At 42.6% G+C, this 12,044-nt stretch overlaps 1 protein-coding gene across 4 annotated transcripts in view; it reads left to right on the top strand.

Moving 5' to 3' along the window:
- MEF2A (myocyte enhancer factor 2A) overlaps nucleotides 1-12,044 on the top strand; it is an 81,972-nt gene that overhangs the window by 63,458 nt on the left and 6,470 nt on the right. For 2 of the 4 annotated variants that reach the window (XM_040076914.2, XM_040076913.2), the window contains exons 7-9: nucleotides 5,214-5,404; nucleotides 6,976-6,999; nucleotides 10,549-10,675. In XM_040076914.2, coding sequence (XP_039932848.1) covers nucleotides 5,214-5,404; nucleotides 6,976-6,999; nucleotides 10,549-10,675 — 342 coding nt within the window. The remainder of the gene's footprint in view (nucleotides 1-5,213; nucleotides 5,405-6,975; nucleotides 7,000-10,548; nucleotides 10,676-12,044) is intronic. The other 2 variants (XM_040076916.2, XM_040076915.2) reach the window with 1 other exon arrangement.

Consider the following 12,044-nt stretch of genomic DNA (forward strand, 5'->3'; position numbering starts at 1 on the left):
GCAGGCTCTCCTGAAGGAAAAGGAGTTCTGGGAGTGGGCTGCAGAGCAACTGTTCCACAGGGTGTGAGCTGGAGCTTTTCCTTTGCTGGACATTGTCAGCACATAACAAAGGCTGATCCATCCATCCATCCCTCTCTGATTAAATCAGCTCACAAGAAATGACTGGCTGAAATCAGCATAAAAAGCATGCTGGTAAGTAGAAAGAAAGTATTAGATTTTTTTTTTTTTTTGGCTGTAGCTCTTTCTCCTTGGAAACCACCCATCTGCGCGACATGAGGTCAGTTCAGCGCCTGAACTACCCTTAAGTTTCGGTTGAAACCTGTGTGTGTTTGTTATCTTAGCAAAATTTCTGATTTACTGAGGGGTACATGACAATTCTGGTTAGAATTTGCCCTACAGAGAACAGATTATTAATCTCCAGCTGGGTTAAAGTAAATCTCAGTATTTCCATAATGTCCCCTTGCCCAGGATACGCTGCCACATCCCAGGTTGTTGGAAACACCATTTCTCTCCTCTTTTCTTTTCCACTCTTGACATTGGCTTTGTATAGACACACAGGAATCGGCAAGTTTAGGAAGTAAACTGATGTAATTAACTGTAATCTCTTTAATTGACAGAAGACCTAAAAGACATCCAGTGGCTATTGGTGATGTTTCACTCAGATACAAGAGCAAGATGCCTTTATTTAGGTTTGCTATTGCATTCTGAATAATAACCACCCCTTTAAATTCTAAATATCCTTGAAAATTCTTTCTCCTTTTATGTAGCTGCAGGCAGAAGAAAATTTCCAACAACCTGGGAAATGAGCTCTTTTTAAAGTTCTGTAACATGACTAAGCATTCCCTTGACATTTAGTCATGTGTATTTCTTTTTTGCTGCCTTTTAATATCTAAAGTAGTGCCTTAGATGCATAAATCTTACATGTTAGACATGTTTCAAGACCTTATATTACTGTCAGAGGTATATTTTAATTCTAATTATAGTATTATCTGACATATTGATTTGTAAAGATCAGTAGAAATACATTTATTTCAGATTCCTTGAGATACTACGGTAAATTCTTTCCAAAGCTAACACAGAACTGGAGCTTTTTGAAACAATGGTAGAATCAGCAGTGATTGCTGTGCGGAGCTGAAAATGGTAGGAATGGCATATGCTGTTTTTAATTTCCACTTGAATCTGTCATGCTAAACCCCAAAGTAAACAAATTGAGCAACTAATGCACACAGAAATGCTATTGTTGGTTTTACTTGCGAGATGTCCCCCTGCCCAAGGTTCTTCGTGTAAATGTTTTCCTTCGGTAGATCTTATCTGGCCTCCTGATGCCTTGCTTGTTGCAAACACAATTTTCAGTTTGCTTCTAATTGCTTGACATGTGCTTGGTTTTATGATGTCACCGGAGGCATAAATATTTATTTACTACAGTCCTTATCTTTGCATAATTTTACATGGCTTAGCCCACAATTATTCCAAAACTCTGTATAACCGTGTTGAGTTTTTCTCCAAAATGAACCACCACCAAAAAAAAAAAAAAACAAAACAAAAAGCCCAAAAGATTAATGGCATCAATGCCTGTAATTTATTTCTTGAGTAGCAATAAGTACATGGAGTACTTTCCAGCCACGTGTGTTCATTGTTTCAGCTGATGTGATTTATAGAGTGAAATATGAGTCTGGCTCGTGTAATTGAATGCTGTGTCTTGGGCTGCAGGACAGTAAATGAGATTAAGCTGTATTATGTCTCTGAAGGCAGAATATCCAGTTGGTGTCATGGGTGGGTTGTAACATTTCAGTTCGCAAAAGAAGTTGCTTCAAAAGTAAACACTTTGTGACTAAACAAGAAGTAGGCTAATGTACGTTGGCACGGTTTTTTATCATCAAATCTAATTAAATTATGATTCATATAATTGAGAGCTTATATTTGCATTGGTGTGTGTTTTCCAAAGGACTGTTTTGAACATGCTTTCACGTCTGTTTTAAGGAATTAGAGTTAAATAAATCTCTTCCTTCGGAAGTAAAAACGGTTGTGTTTTTACACACACGCAGCATTTTATATTCTGTTTCCATTTCCAGTTTGAAAACGTTTTTAGACATAAAGTATTGTCTCTGGGGAAGATCTATAGCGGGTAGGGTAGAAACAATTTCTGTATTATATGAAATAGTAAGTAGAATTTATGGGGTTATTAAGGCCTCGGTTTGGCAAAGGGCTGTGTAGTTGCATCATCCTGTACTCATTATCTTTTTCTGGCTCCTGACCTTGCTCTAAGAAATACCACACGTTCAGTTATCCTTTCACTCTTAACTGGTAATTTGATTTTCTTATTAGATTATTAAAAGGAAAAAGGCTTGAAGTTTCATACTAAAAATGAATATTCTGCACTCTTATTGCAGCCCCAGCATATGATCCTTCAGATGATCGATAGAGACACTCCGGTGTTTGCTCAGTGTTCAGCGCCAGCTCTTTATCGCTAAGGGCTGCTATTGGATTCAGCCCCACAGTATTGCACACTTAAGGACAGTTTTTGTTACTGTTTCTCCCATTTTTAATATATTCTAAACACTCCTTTTGAGAAGGGCTCAGCCTTTTGTCAGAAGAGATGCTTTGACTCTGCCCTGCTGCTGCCTGATACTGCGCAGAGCAGGCAGCGGCAGGGAGTTTGTTGTTTTTGACAGCACCACTAAAAGCATGAAATGTTCCTGAAGGATTGGCAGAACCTTGGAATAAGGGCTCAGGAAATGACTGGATTGGGTGTGGAGGAGCGACAGTGTCCAGATTTAACACACGGGCTGCCGGATGCTTGAAGCAGAGGACAGGAAATGGTATCATGGGATGGCCCAAGGCGCTGTACAGAACCCCACTGTTTGTGCAGAGGGGGATTGCTGTGCAGCTTCTACTGCTCAGAACTCACAGCCCTGCCAAGGAGAGGTGACACTGACAGCCCCAGCGAGTAATAAAATGCTATTTATTATTGCATTAAAGCCCAGACTTCACTTCCATTATAACAGTGAGTTCTTTAAATGCTCTGGCATTTTTGCTGAAAATGGGAGGTGCCATTACAAAGTTTCAGATGCAGTTTGGTGACAATTATGCCATTTTCTGATATTTTTCCTCCCTAATGTCTTTGCAAATCCTTTTAATTTCTCCCCTGTCCATTGTGTAGGATGTGTCCCCATCTCTGCAGGCTGGCTGAAACTCATGCTGCACTCATTTATAATGGATAGGAATTGATGCATAACTGTGTTAACAAAATCATGATTCTACGAAAACCGGCTCCGTTTCAGGAACCTTAAGGCTAGCACAGAACTAAATTTCTCCTTTTGGCTTTTTGGTTTTTCCATGTGACCCAGCTGTGGAGAGTTTTCTCCTACCAGTCAAGAGTATATTTAGCTCTAGTGTGTATTCTCAGCTCCAGCCCAACTTTTCAACCACTCCACCTAAATTTTATCACTAACCTAGAAACTTCGGGATAAATTCTGCTGTTTTCTGCTGAGGAATGTAGATCCTTGAATCACAAAATGAGTTTCTGCTGTGGTTTTTAATACAGAAGGAAGAATGCTGACATTAAAAACTTTGCTTTCTGCTGTGTTCCTTCTTTCCCCCATAAGTTCTGAGTTAAAAGTCATATTCCCATACCTCCTATGCAAATGCTTCAGAAAAGTACTAAATTAGAATGACTCCTCCTTGCTCTGTTAACCTTGGGAAACTCAAGGGACATATCAGATCATCCATGTATGGTCAGGCTTTTGGCACAGTGGGAAATCCACATAATGAGTAAATCCAGAGGAGCTTCCTTACAACATCCTGGTGAATTCCCATCGAGGTTCTCAGTGTGCCCTGCCTGAGTACCTTGGTTATACCAGCACCTCCATGGAGTTCTGTGTCCTTGCTGAGACATGCTGCTATTCTTCCTTCTTGCTGTGCTTTTAAAGGCACTAAAAATGTTGTTAAAGAAGGTAGAATGTGACACTGACAACTTTCTTATTTTAATTGCTTTTAGATTAATATGTATTTAATGCAATAAAATTGGATTGGGCATAGGGGCCCATTCAAATTAGAATAATAATGCAGAATTCATGCCAGCGTGGCGCTATGGGCGATTAGGAGAGAATTTCCCACACAGTGAACTTTGTCTCATAGACTTTTCCCTGATTGTGCCTATAAAAGCTGCTTTCAGACCTGCAGTGTTAGTGCAAACAGAATCTTACTATGAATTGTGTTTATTTATACACACACACACAGGTTCTGTAGGGTGAACTATGGGGTTCCCTGTTGCAGAATTCTCCTTAACAGCTTTTTTTCTGTTTGCAGCTGAATAAGGTTTGTGTATTTTGGGAATTGTTGCTATAAATATGATTCTGTGATTGGAATGTGGCTTTAAATTTTTTTTTCTGAGAAATATATTTTGGTTACCATGATTGGTGTTTCTGTCAGGATGGGAAAATAGAATACTGGGCACTTCACTGATTTACTGCCTTGGCGCTGTTTTCTGGTCAGTTCTGAGTGTGAGCTGAGGCCTCTACCTTGAGCATACTCAGCTTTTGGAGATTTCAGTGCTGAATCCTGGACCTGTAGGCTTTTCCTTGTCCAATTCCACTTAAAGAGTACCTGGAGTAAGATAAAGACTTTTTAAATAAACCTGTGGGCATAAATGATGTGCATATCTGGAATGAATTTGAAAGGAAAGGATTTGTTCCCCTCATTGTTGATAAATATAATAATCAGACAGTAAATATTGATACTGAAATTGCTCCTACTGATCTTGGAGGTATAAGAATAAATTTTAGAAACACAGACTTTAAGAGCTGATCTTTTGTTCTCACAGGAACAATTCAGTGTAGTCCACACTGTCTCTGTGGGGGTGGGGACCAAGTGGGGCTGTGCAAAACCCTGACTTTTCTGCAGGCTCAGCCTGGAGGAGCTTCAAAGGGCAAACTAAACACAACGGATGTTATTAGAAATAGTTCTTTGGCAATTTGCTCTTCTCAGCATTTAAGCTGCCACAGCATGCCCTTGAAGTGATATTCCCTTTCCATATTGATCCTCTGGTCAGAGTGGTTCGTGTTCGTTCGATTGTTCAATACTCAGCCCCTTGTGGGAAGTTTGTTAATCGGAAGTTTTACCAAATAAATATTTCATAACTGGTACGTGAGCACCAAAATCTTGTACTGTCCTTCTCCTCAGTCTCACGGTCCGTTGGTTTTTCCCTCTTTCAGGAAATGGGTTTGTGAATTCCCGAGCTTCACCGAGTCTACTTGGTACCGGTGGTGGTGGGAACGGCCTAGGCAAAGTCATGCCTACAAAGTCCCCACCTCCACCAGGAGGAGGAAACCTTGGCATGAACAACCGCAAACCCGACCTCCGTGTGGTCATCCCACCCTCCAGCAAGGGCATGATGCCGCCACTGGTGAGTTAAAACGTTTGTTCTGGGTCTGCCTTTGTGCAAATGGACTCTTCTGCCCACGCGCACGGGGAGAAACTGTCTCACCTGCTTACCACAGGGTGCAGGAATAGAGGGGTGTTCTGAAAGGCCACTGATGAAAATCAAAAGTACACATTGTGGCCTGGGGAGAAGTTGAGCTTGTAAGGAATTTTTACAGCTGTAAAACAACAGCCTGACCTAAATGTGGTAAGAGCACAATGGTAGAGACAGGGCCGGGGACTTTGGTGTTTTGATCTGACTTCCCTCTGACTTGGTACTGAGAACTCCAGTGCTTTGGAGGATGTGGGTTTTAAAAAGGGCTATCCATTATTGTGTGGAGGAATGACTGATCTTATTGGTGATGTGAGCTCTATTAACGTGCCCTAAAGCACATTTTGTACCTGTTTTTCCTGGTCATAATGGCTGTGGGATGTGAAGTGCAGCTTCTGTGGTGAGGAAGGGCTGAGAGCAGCGCTGGTGTGATGTGGCACCGTGACCTTGGCTGTCCTGCGGGGCTCTCAGGGAGCTCTGAGCTGCTCTGCAGCGCTGCTCTGCACTTTGGCATCTGGGCACCGATGTTTGTGCAGCCAGGCTGGGAATAGCACACGAGTTTCGTGTCAGCCGTGAGGCAGCCACGGCCTGGAGCCCAGAACAGGTCTTGCAGGAAGTGTTCCTGTGTTTTTCCTTTAATTTACTTGGCCAAATCCTTTGGTCTTAGTCTTCTGCTGCCATGTAGAAATTTTCAATGTCTCTCTGGATGTTTTCTGTGTTCACAAGAATGGGCCATAACCAGGAGGAGCAGGATATAAACAACACAAGTACTCTCTGTGTAATTCCTATTTGTCTTTAAGCTACCTCAAGTGCTTACATTTGTTACTGGTACTCATGATGAACAATACCAAATTAATCCAAGTAACAAAAGCTATAATTAGCCTCAGAGTAATGATTCAAAAAAAAAAAAAAAAAAAAAAGGTTTTTCTAGGAATATTGAAGTGTAGTAGAGATAGGAAATATACACTGGCCGCAATTCCACTTTTAATTAGAAATAGGAGCAGTAATGCAGTTCTCATGTTAGTGGTGCACAGCACCTATTTTATTGTTGTGTTGTGAAGAACAGCATCACACTCAGTTTGGGGGAATTCAGTCTGTGTTTCTGGGGGGATTTCTGGGGGAATTAGGGGATTTCAGAGTGGATGCTGGCAGGGAATGATGGTTGTATGTGAAAAGTACTTTGTTGCTGAGCTGGTTTATTGGATCAGCGCAGGCAGAGACTGCCGTGCTGCACATCCTCGTGTGCTGCCGTGTCCTTGGGGTCACCAAGCTCTTGCTGCACCAATTTCCCAAAGCCAGTGTTCCCTCAGTACAGCAGGTTTTATGTGACACGGGTTTCATGAAGTATTACATTTCTAGCAGTATTATCTACAGAATCAGGTGGCAAATCCACATTATTAATTAAAATGAATCAAAATCCTGAAGCACAAACGTGACTTTTTCTTTCATTTGAAAGCAATGCTATTTTTAGTAACTGTGTTATCCCTCTTGTTTGCTGAGTACAGTCGGAGGAGGATGAATTGGAGTTGGTGAGTTTGGGCTGCTGTTTGCTGAGAGACAGCAAGATGCTGGAAATGTCTTTCACTACAGCTTTTTAACTATAGTTTCATTACATATTTTAAATAATTCCAGTGTTCCCTTGGTAGCAGACAAAAATACATTTGTTTTATCAAACTCAAAACACGACCAATTCAAGTTGAAAACACATCCAAAGTCAGCGCTTGCCATTTGTAAACTTCTATTTTTTTTTCCTGAAAACGTTTCTGTTTTTCTTGGAGGGAACATTGGAAAAGAGCCTTACAAAGTAACTGTCCATGTGTATAGGATTTGTACTGCCTTCTGTATGAAATACAAATAATCACTTCCCACCCCCTAAATTATTGGAATATTTTTAGAAAGTGGCTTCACTTGTGAAGTTCTTCAGATTGTAACACCAGCCCTGTGTTACTTCTCTTCCTTTCAAGGAGATGACATCATTGCTGGTGAGGTCACCTTTTCGGAGGTTAGAATTATTTCATCCTGCGTGAGATTATCAAACCACAGGGGTGTTCCCTGTTTACCAAAAGGAACAGAGAATTGCAAATGAATAATTCTACCTCTTTTTCCAGTGGAAAGATATTCTGCTTTTAAAAGGAAACTCTTGGGATTTGTGTGTTTTCTATTTTTTTTTCCCCAGAGGTTTAACATTTGGCATTCTGTCTGGAAAATTAAAGTAAGGCTAAAATAATTTGTAACTTATTTTTAGAACAAATTTCAAATCGTTTGGCTACTGTGGCACAAAGCAGGCAGAAGATGCTGTGTCAGAATCACAGAGAAATGCATCGACCTATTGCAGACCTTGACTTGCTGTCGAACATGGACCTGTTGCTAATATGAGGCTCTACTTGCATGCAAGCATGGAAAATGTAGTGATTTAGCTCCATTTCTTGATGACTGCATGCTGCTGGTTGATTTTTACCTTAAACACGAGAAGTAGATTTAAAAAGTAAGGGGAAATGGTTTTTGAAATTCAGTGTTGAACGTTTTAAGCGTTACTGGGATGTCTCGCTCATCGAGCACTTAAAGAGCTCTCCCACTTTCCTCTCGCCTTCAGAGAGGAGCGTCTGCTTCTCAGTGCGAGAAGGAAATCTCGGCGTAAGAGCCCTTAATCAGCTGAGGCTGGAGCTGGAATTGGAATGAGAGCCCTTGGCCCGGGGCGCTCCCGGTGCTGCGCCGGGACGGATCCCTGTGCGGCGTGGGCCATCTAGTGACTGCTGCGGAAACGGGGAGCGGCTGTGACGGGAGCTCCCACGCAGGAAAGGCGCAGAGCTGCCTCCAGCACGGCAGGGAAACGCGAGCTGCACCTGCAGCCCGCTGCTGCTGCTAACGCCCGTGCTGGGATGCGGCTCCAGATCCTGTCTGCGGGCACTCCCTGTGGTTGGAGCTGAGTATGAAAAGCAGCTAGCAACGGTAGCAGAGCATGAAATAAAGATATTGAATTCTTCCTGCTCCTTTTGCACCAGTTCAAAAGATTTTAAAAGGAAAAAGATCCTAAAACTTGTCATAAATCTCCAAGGACAACAAATATTGGGCTCGTCTTAATATTCCTTAGTGTCTTTGTGTGGCTGAGTGTTCCAAGAATTATATTCAGAAAGAGTTTACCTCAGAAAACCACCTTTATTAGCCACTCAAAAAAAAAAAAAAAAAAAAAAGATCCTGTAAGGAAATCCTTTGGTCTGGATTGTTTCCCAGGATATTCCTCTTTACTTTTCCATTATGCAGTAATCCCAACTTTATAGGCAGCCATCCAAGAAAGCTTTGGAGAAAGGTCAATTCCTGACAGACACAAAAATCTGCTCTAATAACATCTCTTTATGCCAGATAAACTTGGTCTAGGGGAGATTTTCAGAAGTATGTAAGTGATTTAAAGGGATCAATTACAGAAAATCAGAGGGACTTTCTCTGGGAATTGGAGCTTTGAAACCTGGGAGCTCTGAAGCAGTGAGGGCACATCTGCCAACGCGTGTGTTTGGCAACAAATGCCAGAGAGCCCCCAAATCCTTGGGAGGCTCCAAGGTGGGAATTCCAGAGCAGCCAGACACAAGAGAGATCAGAAGCTGGCAGCCAGTGACAGCTGTGGCTAATTTTAATATGGGAGCTGTGATATATATTTCTTTCTTTAAATGGGAAAGATACGAGATTGATAACCCTCAATTCATCTTCATAAATTTAAGCTTAAAATTGAATACAGCCCCATTTCTGTACCTGCTCATTCTGATATTTTTAAGGGAATGATGCATTTTTAATGCTGCTCGTTCTCTCAAGATTAGAGTGGAGGAAAAAAAAAAAAAGTTAAGTGCTGCAGATCCTGAAATACCTGTGTCTGAAATAAGGGAAAGGAGTAGTAACTTCAGTCTTGTAAAGTTATGAAATGGATCCCTACCAAAGAGATGAGAAACTGCTCCTTTTGTAGCAAATGGTTTTTTCAGAGATAAAGAGAAGTTTGCTTTAAGAAAACACATTGCCAGCAGATTGAAACCCAGCTCCGTGTAGAAATACAGGGTGTAGAGGCTGCTGCCATTTCTAAGAATTCTGCAGATAAAAGTAAATACCTGTTCCTGAAAAATAAAACCCCAACATTTTCTGTTCCTGACAGTATTTGTCCTCGCCAAATGGTGCTGAACCTCATATTTTTCAGGAAGATTTGCAGTTGCCACCATGGAGAGCAGAACATTCTGTGGCAGCAGTTTTGCTGTCTGGTGCTGTTCACCACAGTGTTTAATTAATTTTCTAACCAGCAAATTTGGTTAGAGCTTATTTTGGGTGATATGTTTGCTGCAGATGTTCATTCCAGTATATGGGAAAGACAGACTGTTATTAAAAGGCCAAATTGTGCCCACAGTTCAATTATCTGAGACAATCTAGTTTAGTTATTTTCCCTGTCAGAAAAGCACCGCTGCTCTTTGTGAACTCCAGTGTCATTTGCTTGGAAACATATCTGCATTATAACAAGTGCTCTCTCAGTTTCTCAGGAACCATGGGAACGGCAAGATTATTTTATCACTGAAGTCTTATCAGCACGGATTTATTTAGAAGATCTCTGTGTTCCTTTCGGGACAGGTGTAGTCAGCACAGTGTCAAAACTGGCAGCTGAGATTTGGAAAATTGGATAAACAACTGTGAAGTGGGAGAATCTCTTCTTGTGGAACTGCACCTCACCATCTGCACTAAAACCTCTTTAAAAATAAGACTCAAAACTCTTAAATCACTTAAGAACTTTAGAGAATTGTTGTGTGTATCCCTAAGAAATCGCATTTATTTTCGTGTGGCCTCCAGCGCTAACACTGTTGAAACCTGCATGCTTGGGAAGCGGCCCGGTGAGCCTTCAATTAATTTTTCATTTCAGTTTGCCAAGATCCTTTTGGTTGCCTTGAAACATTTTAGCTTTTTTAGAAAAGCAGTCCTGACAGAAAGGGTGTGTTCCTAACTCAAAGATAGAGCAGAGCAGCAGGCTGGAATGCCACGCTCTGTTCCGCTGGCACGGTGTTTCCCGTGGTTCTCCCCGCTCTCACGAGGTTTGTTGTTTCCCTCCCTTGCAGAACACCCAAAGGATAAGCAGTTCTCAGTCCACGCAGCCCCTGGCCACCCCCGTGGTGTCGGTGACGACTCCGAGCCTGCCCCCGCAGGGACTCGTCTACTCGGCCATGCCCACTGCCTACAACACTGGTAAGGGCTTGGGGTCGGGGCTGCGGCTCAGAAACCCAGGAAATTCTCATTTCTGTGACACCTGACTTTGTTTTCCTCTTCAGTTCAATTTGAAGGCTCTTACCCATCCAAACTGAGCCTGCAGCAATCCTGCCGGGAACTGGAGTGCCTCATGTTTAGGCAATAGCTGATCCTTCAGTGCTTCTGTTTTCAGATACTTTTATTGTCTGCAGGACCTTAAAACTACTTTTTATCCACGCTGGGTGTGATGTAAGGCATTTGGTAATGTAAAAGTGATGAGTGGTTTGCTGGTTGGGAAAGTAGTTCATGAAAGTCGAGTAATAAGTGATGGAACATGAGGCAATGGCAGCCTCAGATTGCACAAGGCGAGGTTTAGGTTGGATATTGGGGAAAATTTCTTCACCAAAAGGGTTGTCCAGCATCCACCAGGGCATTGGTGGAATTCCAGTCCTCAAAGATGGGATTTCATACATTTTCTTCTCTCTTAGCTTTGAAGGTCTTGATTGCAACTTTTAGTTCAGCACGTCACATCCTCTTTTATCTTTTTGTGTTACTGAGCTCATGAGCTGGCAGTGCCCCAGCCCCTCTGGGTGCCCTGGCAGTGCCACAGCAGAGGGATTGTGCACCCAGCAGCCAGGGCTGTCCTGGGACCCTGCACTCCTCACACCCCTCAGCCTGGGGCTGTGTTTGCCCTGCAGCAGCACCAGCCCAGTTGTTGAAGCTGCTGCAAGCACAGCTGCCCTGAGGGGGTGAAGAGTGAAGCAGGGAGTGCAGAAGTTGGGCAGTGCCAGGGGCAGAGCAGGGACTTGCTTTGGGTGATCAGTTCAAGTGGGAGTAGCTGGACGTGCCAGCCTTGGTTTGAGTCTTGCCCCAGAGCTGAGTCAGCTCCTGTGTTCAGTGGCTGTTCAGAGCAAACCCTTCTGGTCCCTGCTTGCAGCCACACTGGGTTTCACCTGACACATCCTTCTGGGCAGCTGGGTGCATCCCTCACTCAGAGTAACCTGGGAGCTGGTGGCTGAAACATCCGAAAGCTGAGAGGGGCTGGAACCTCCGGAAGCAGCAAAGGCAGGGGAACCAATGTTCTACATAATGGACAAGTGCTGGTACCACTGGGGTGTGATTTTAAACTCCAGCCCATTTCCTCTGATAATGCAAATAATTTGTGCAAAGCTTTTAGCCTTTAGTGGTTTTCACACACTTTAGAATCGTTTCTATTAGATTGAACCTTTCAGGGGATTTGCAGGAAGAAATTCGATGTTGAAACCAAATTGTTGCCTGGGGATTCTCAGGGTAGTCACCACTTAGAGCACAATTTCAGTTCTGCAGTTCACAGACTAAGATAAAATTTAAATACCTTAATTGTTTTTCT

The sequence above is a fragment of the Hirundo rustica genome, chromosome 13 (genome assembly GCF_015227805.2).
Source record: "Hirundo rustica isolate bHirRus1 chromosome 13, bHirRus1.pri.v3, whole genome shotgun sequence".
NCBI lineage: Eukaryota > Metazoa > Chordata > Aves > Passeriformes > Hirundinidae > Hirundo > Hirundo rustica.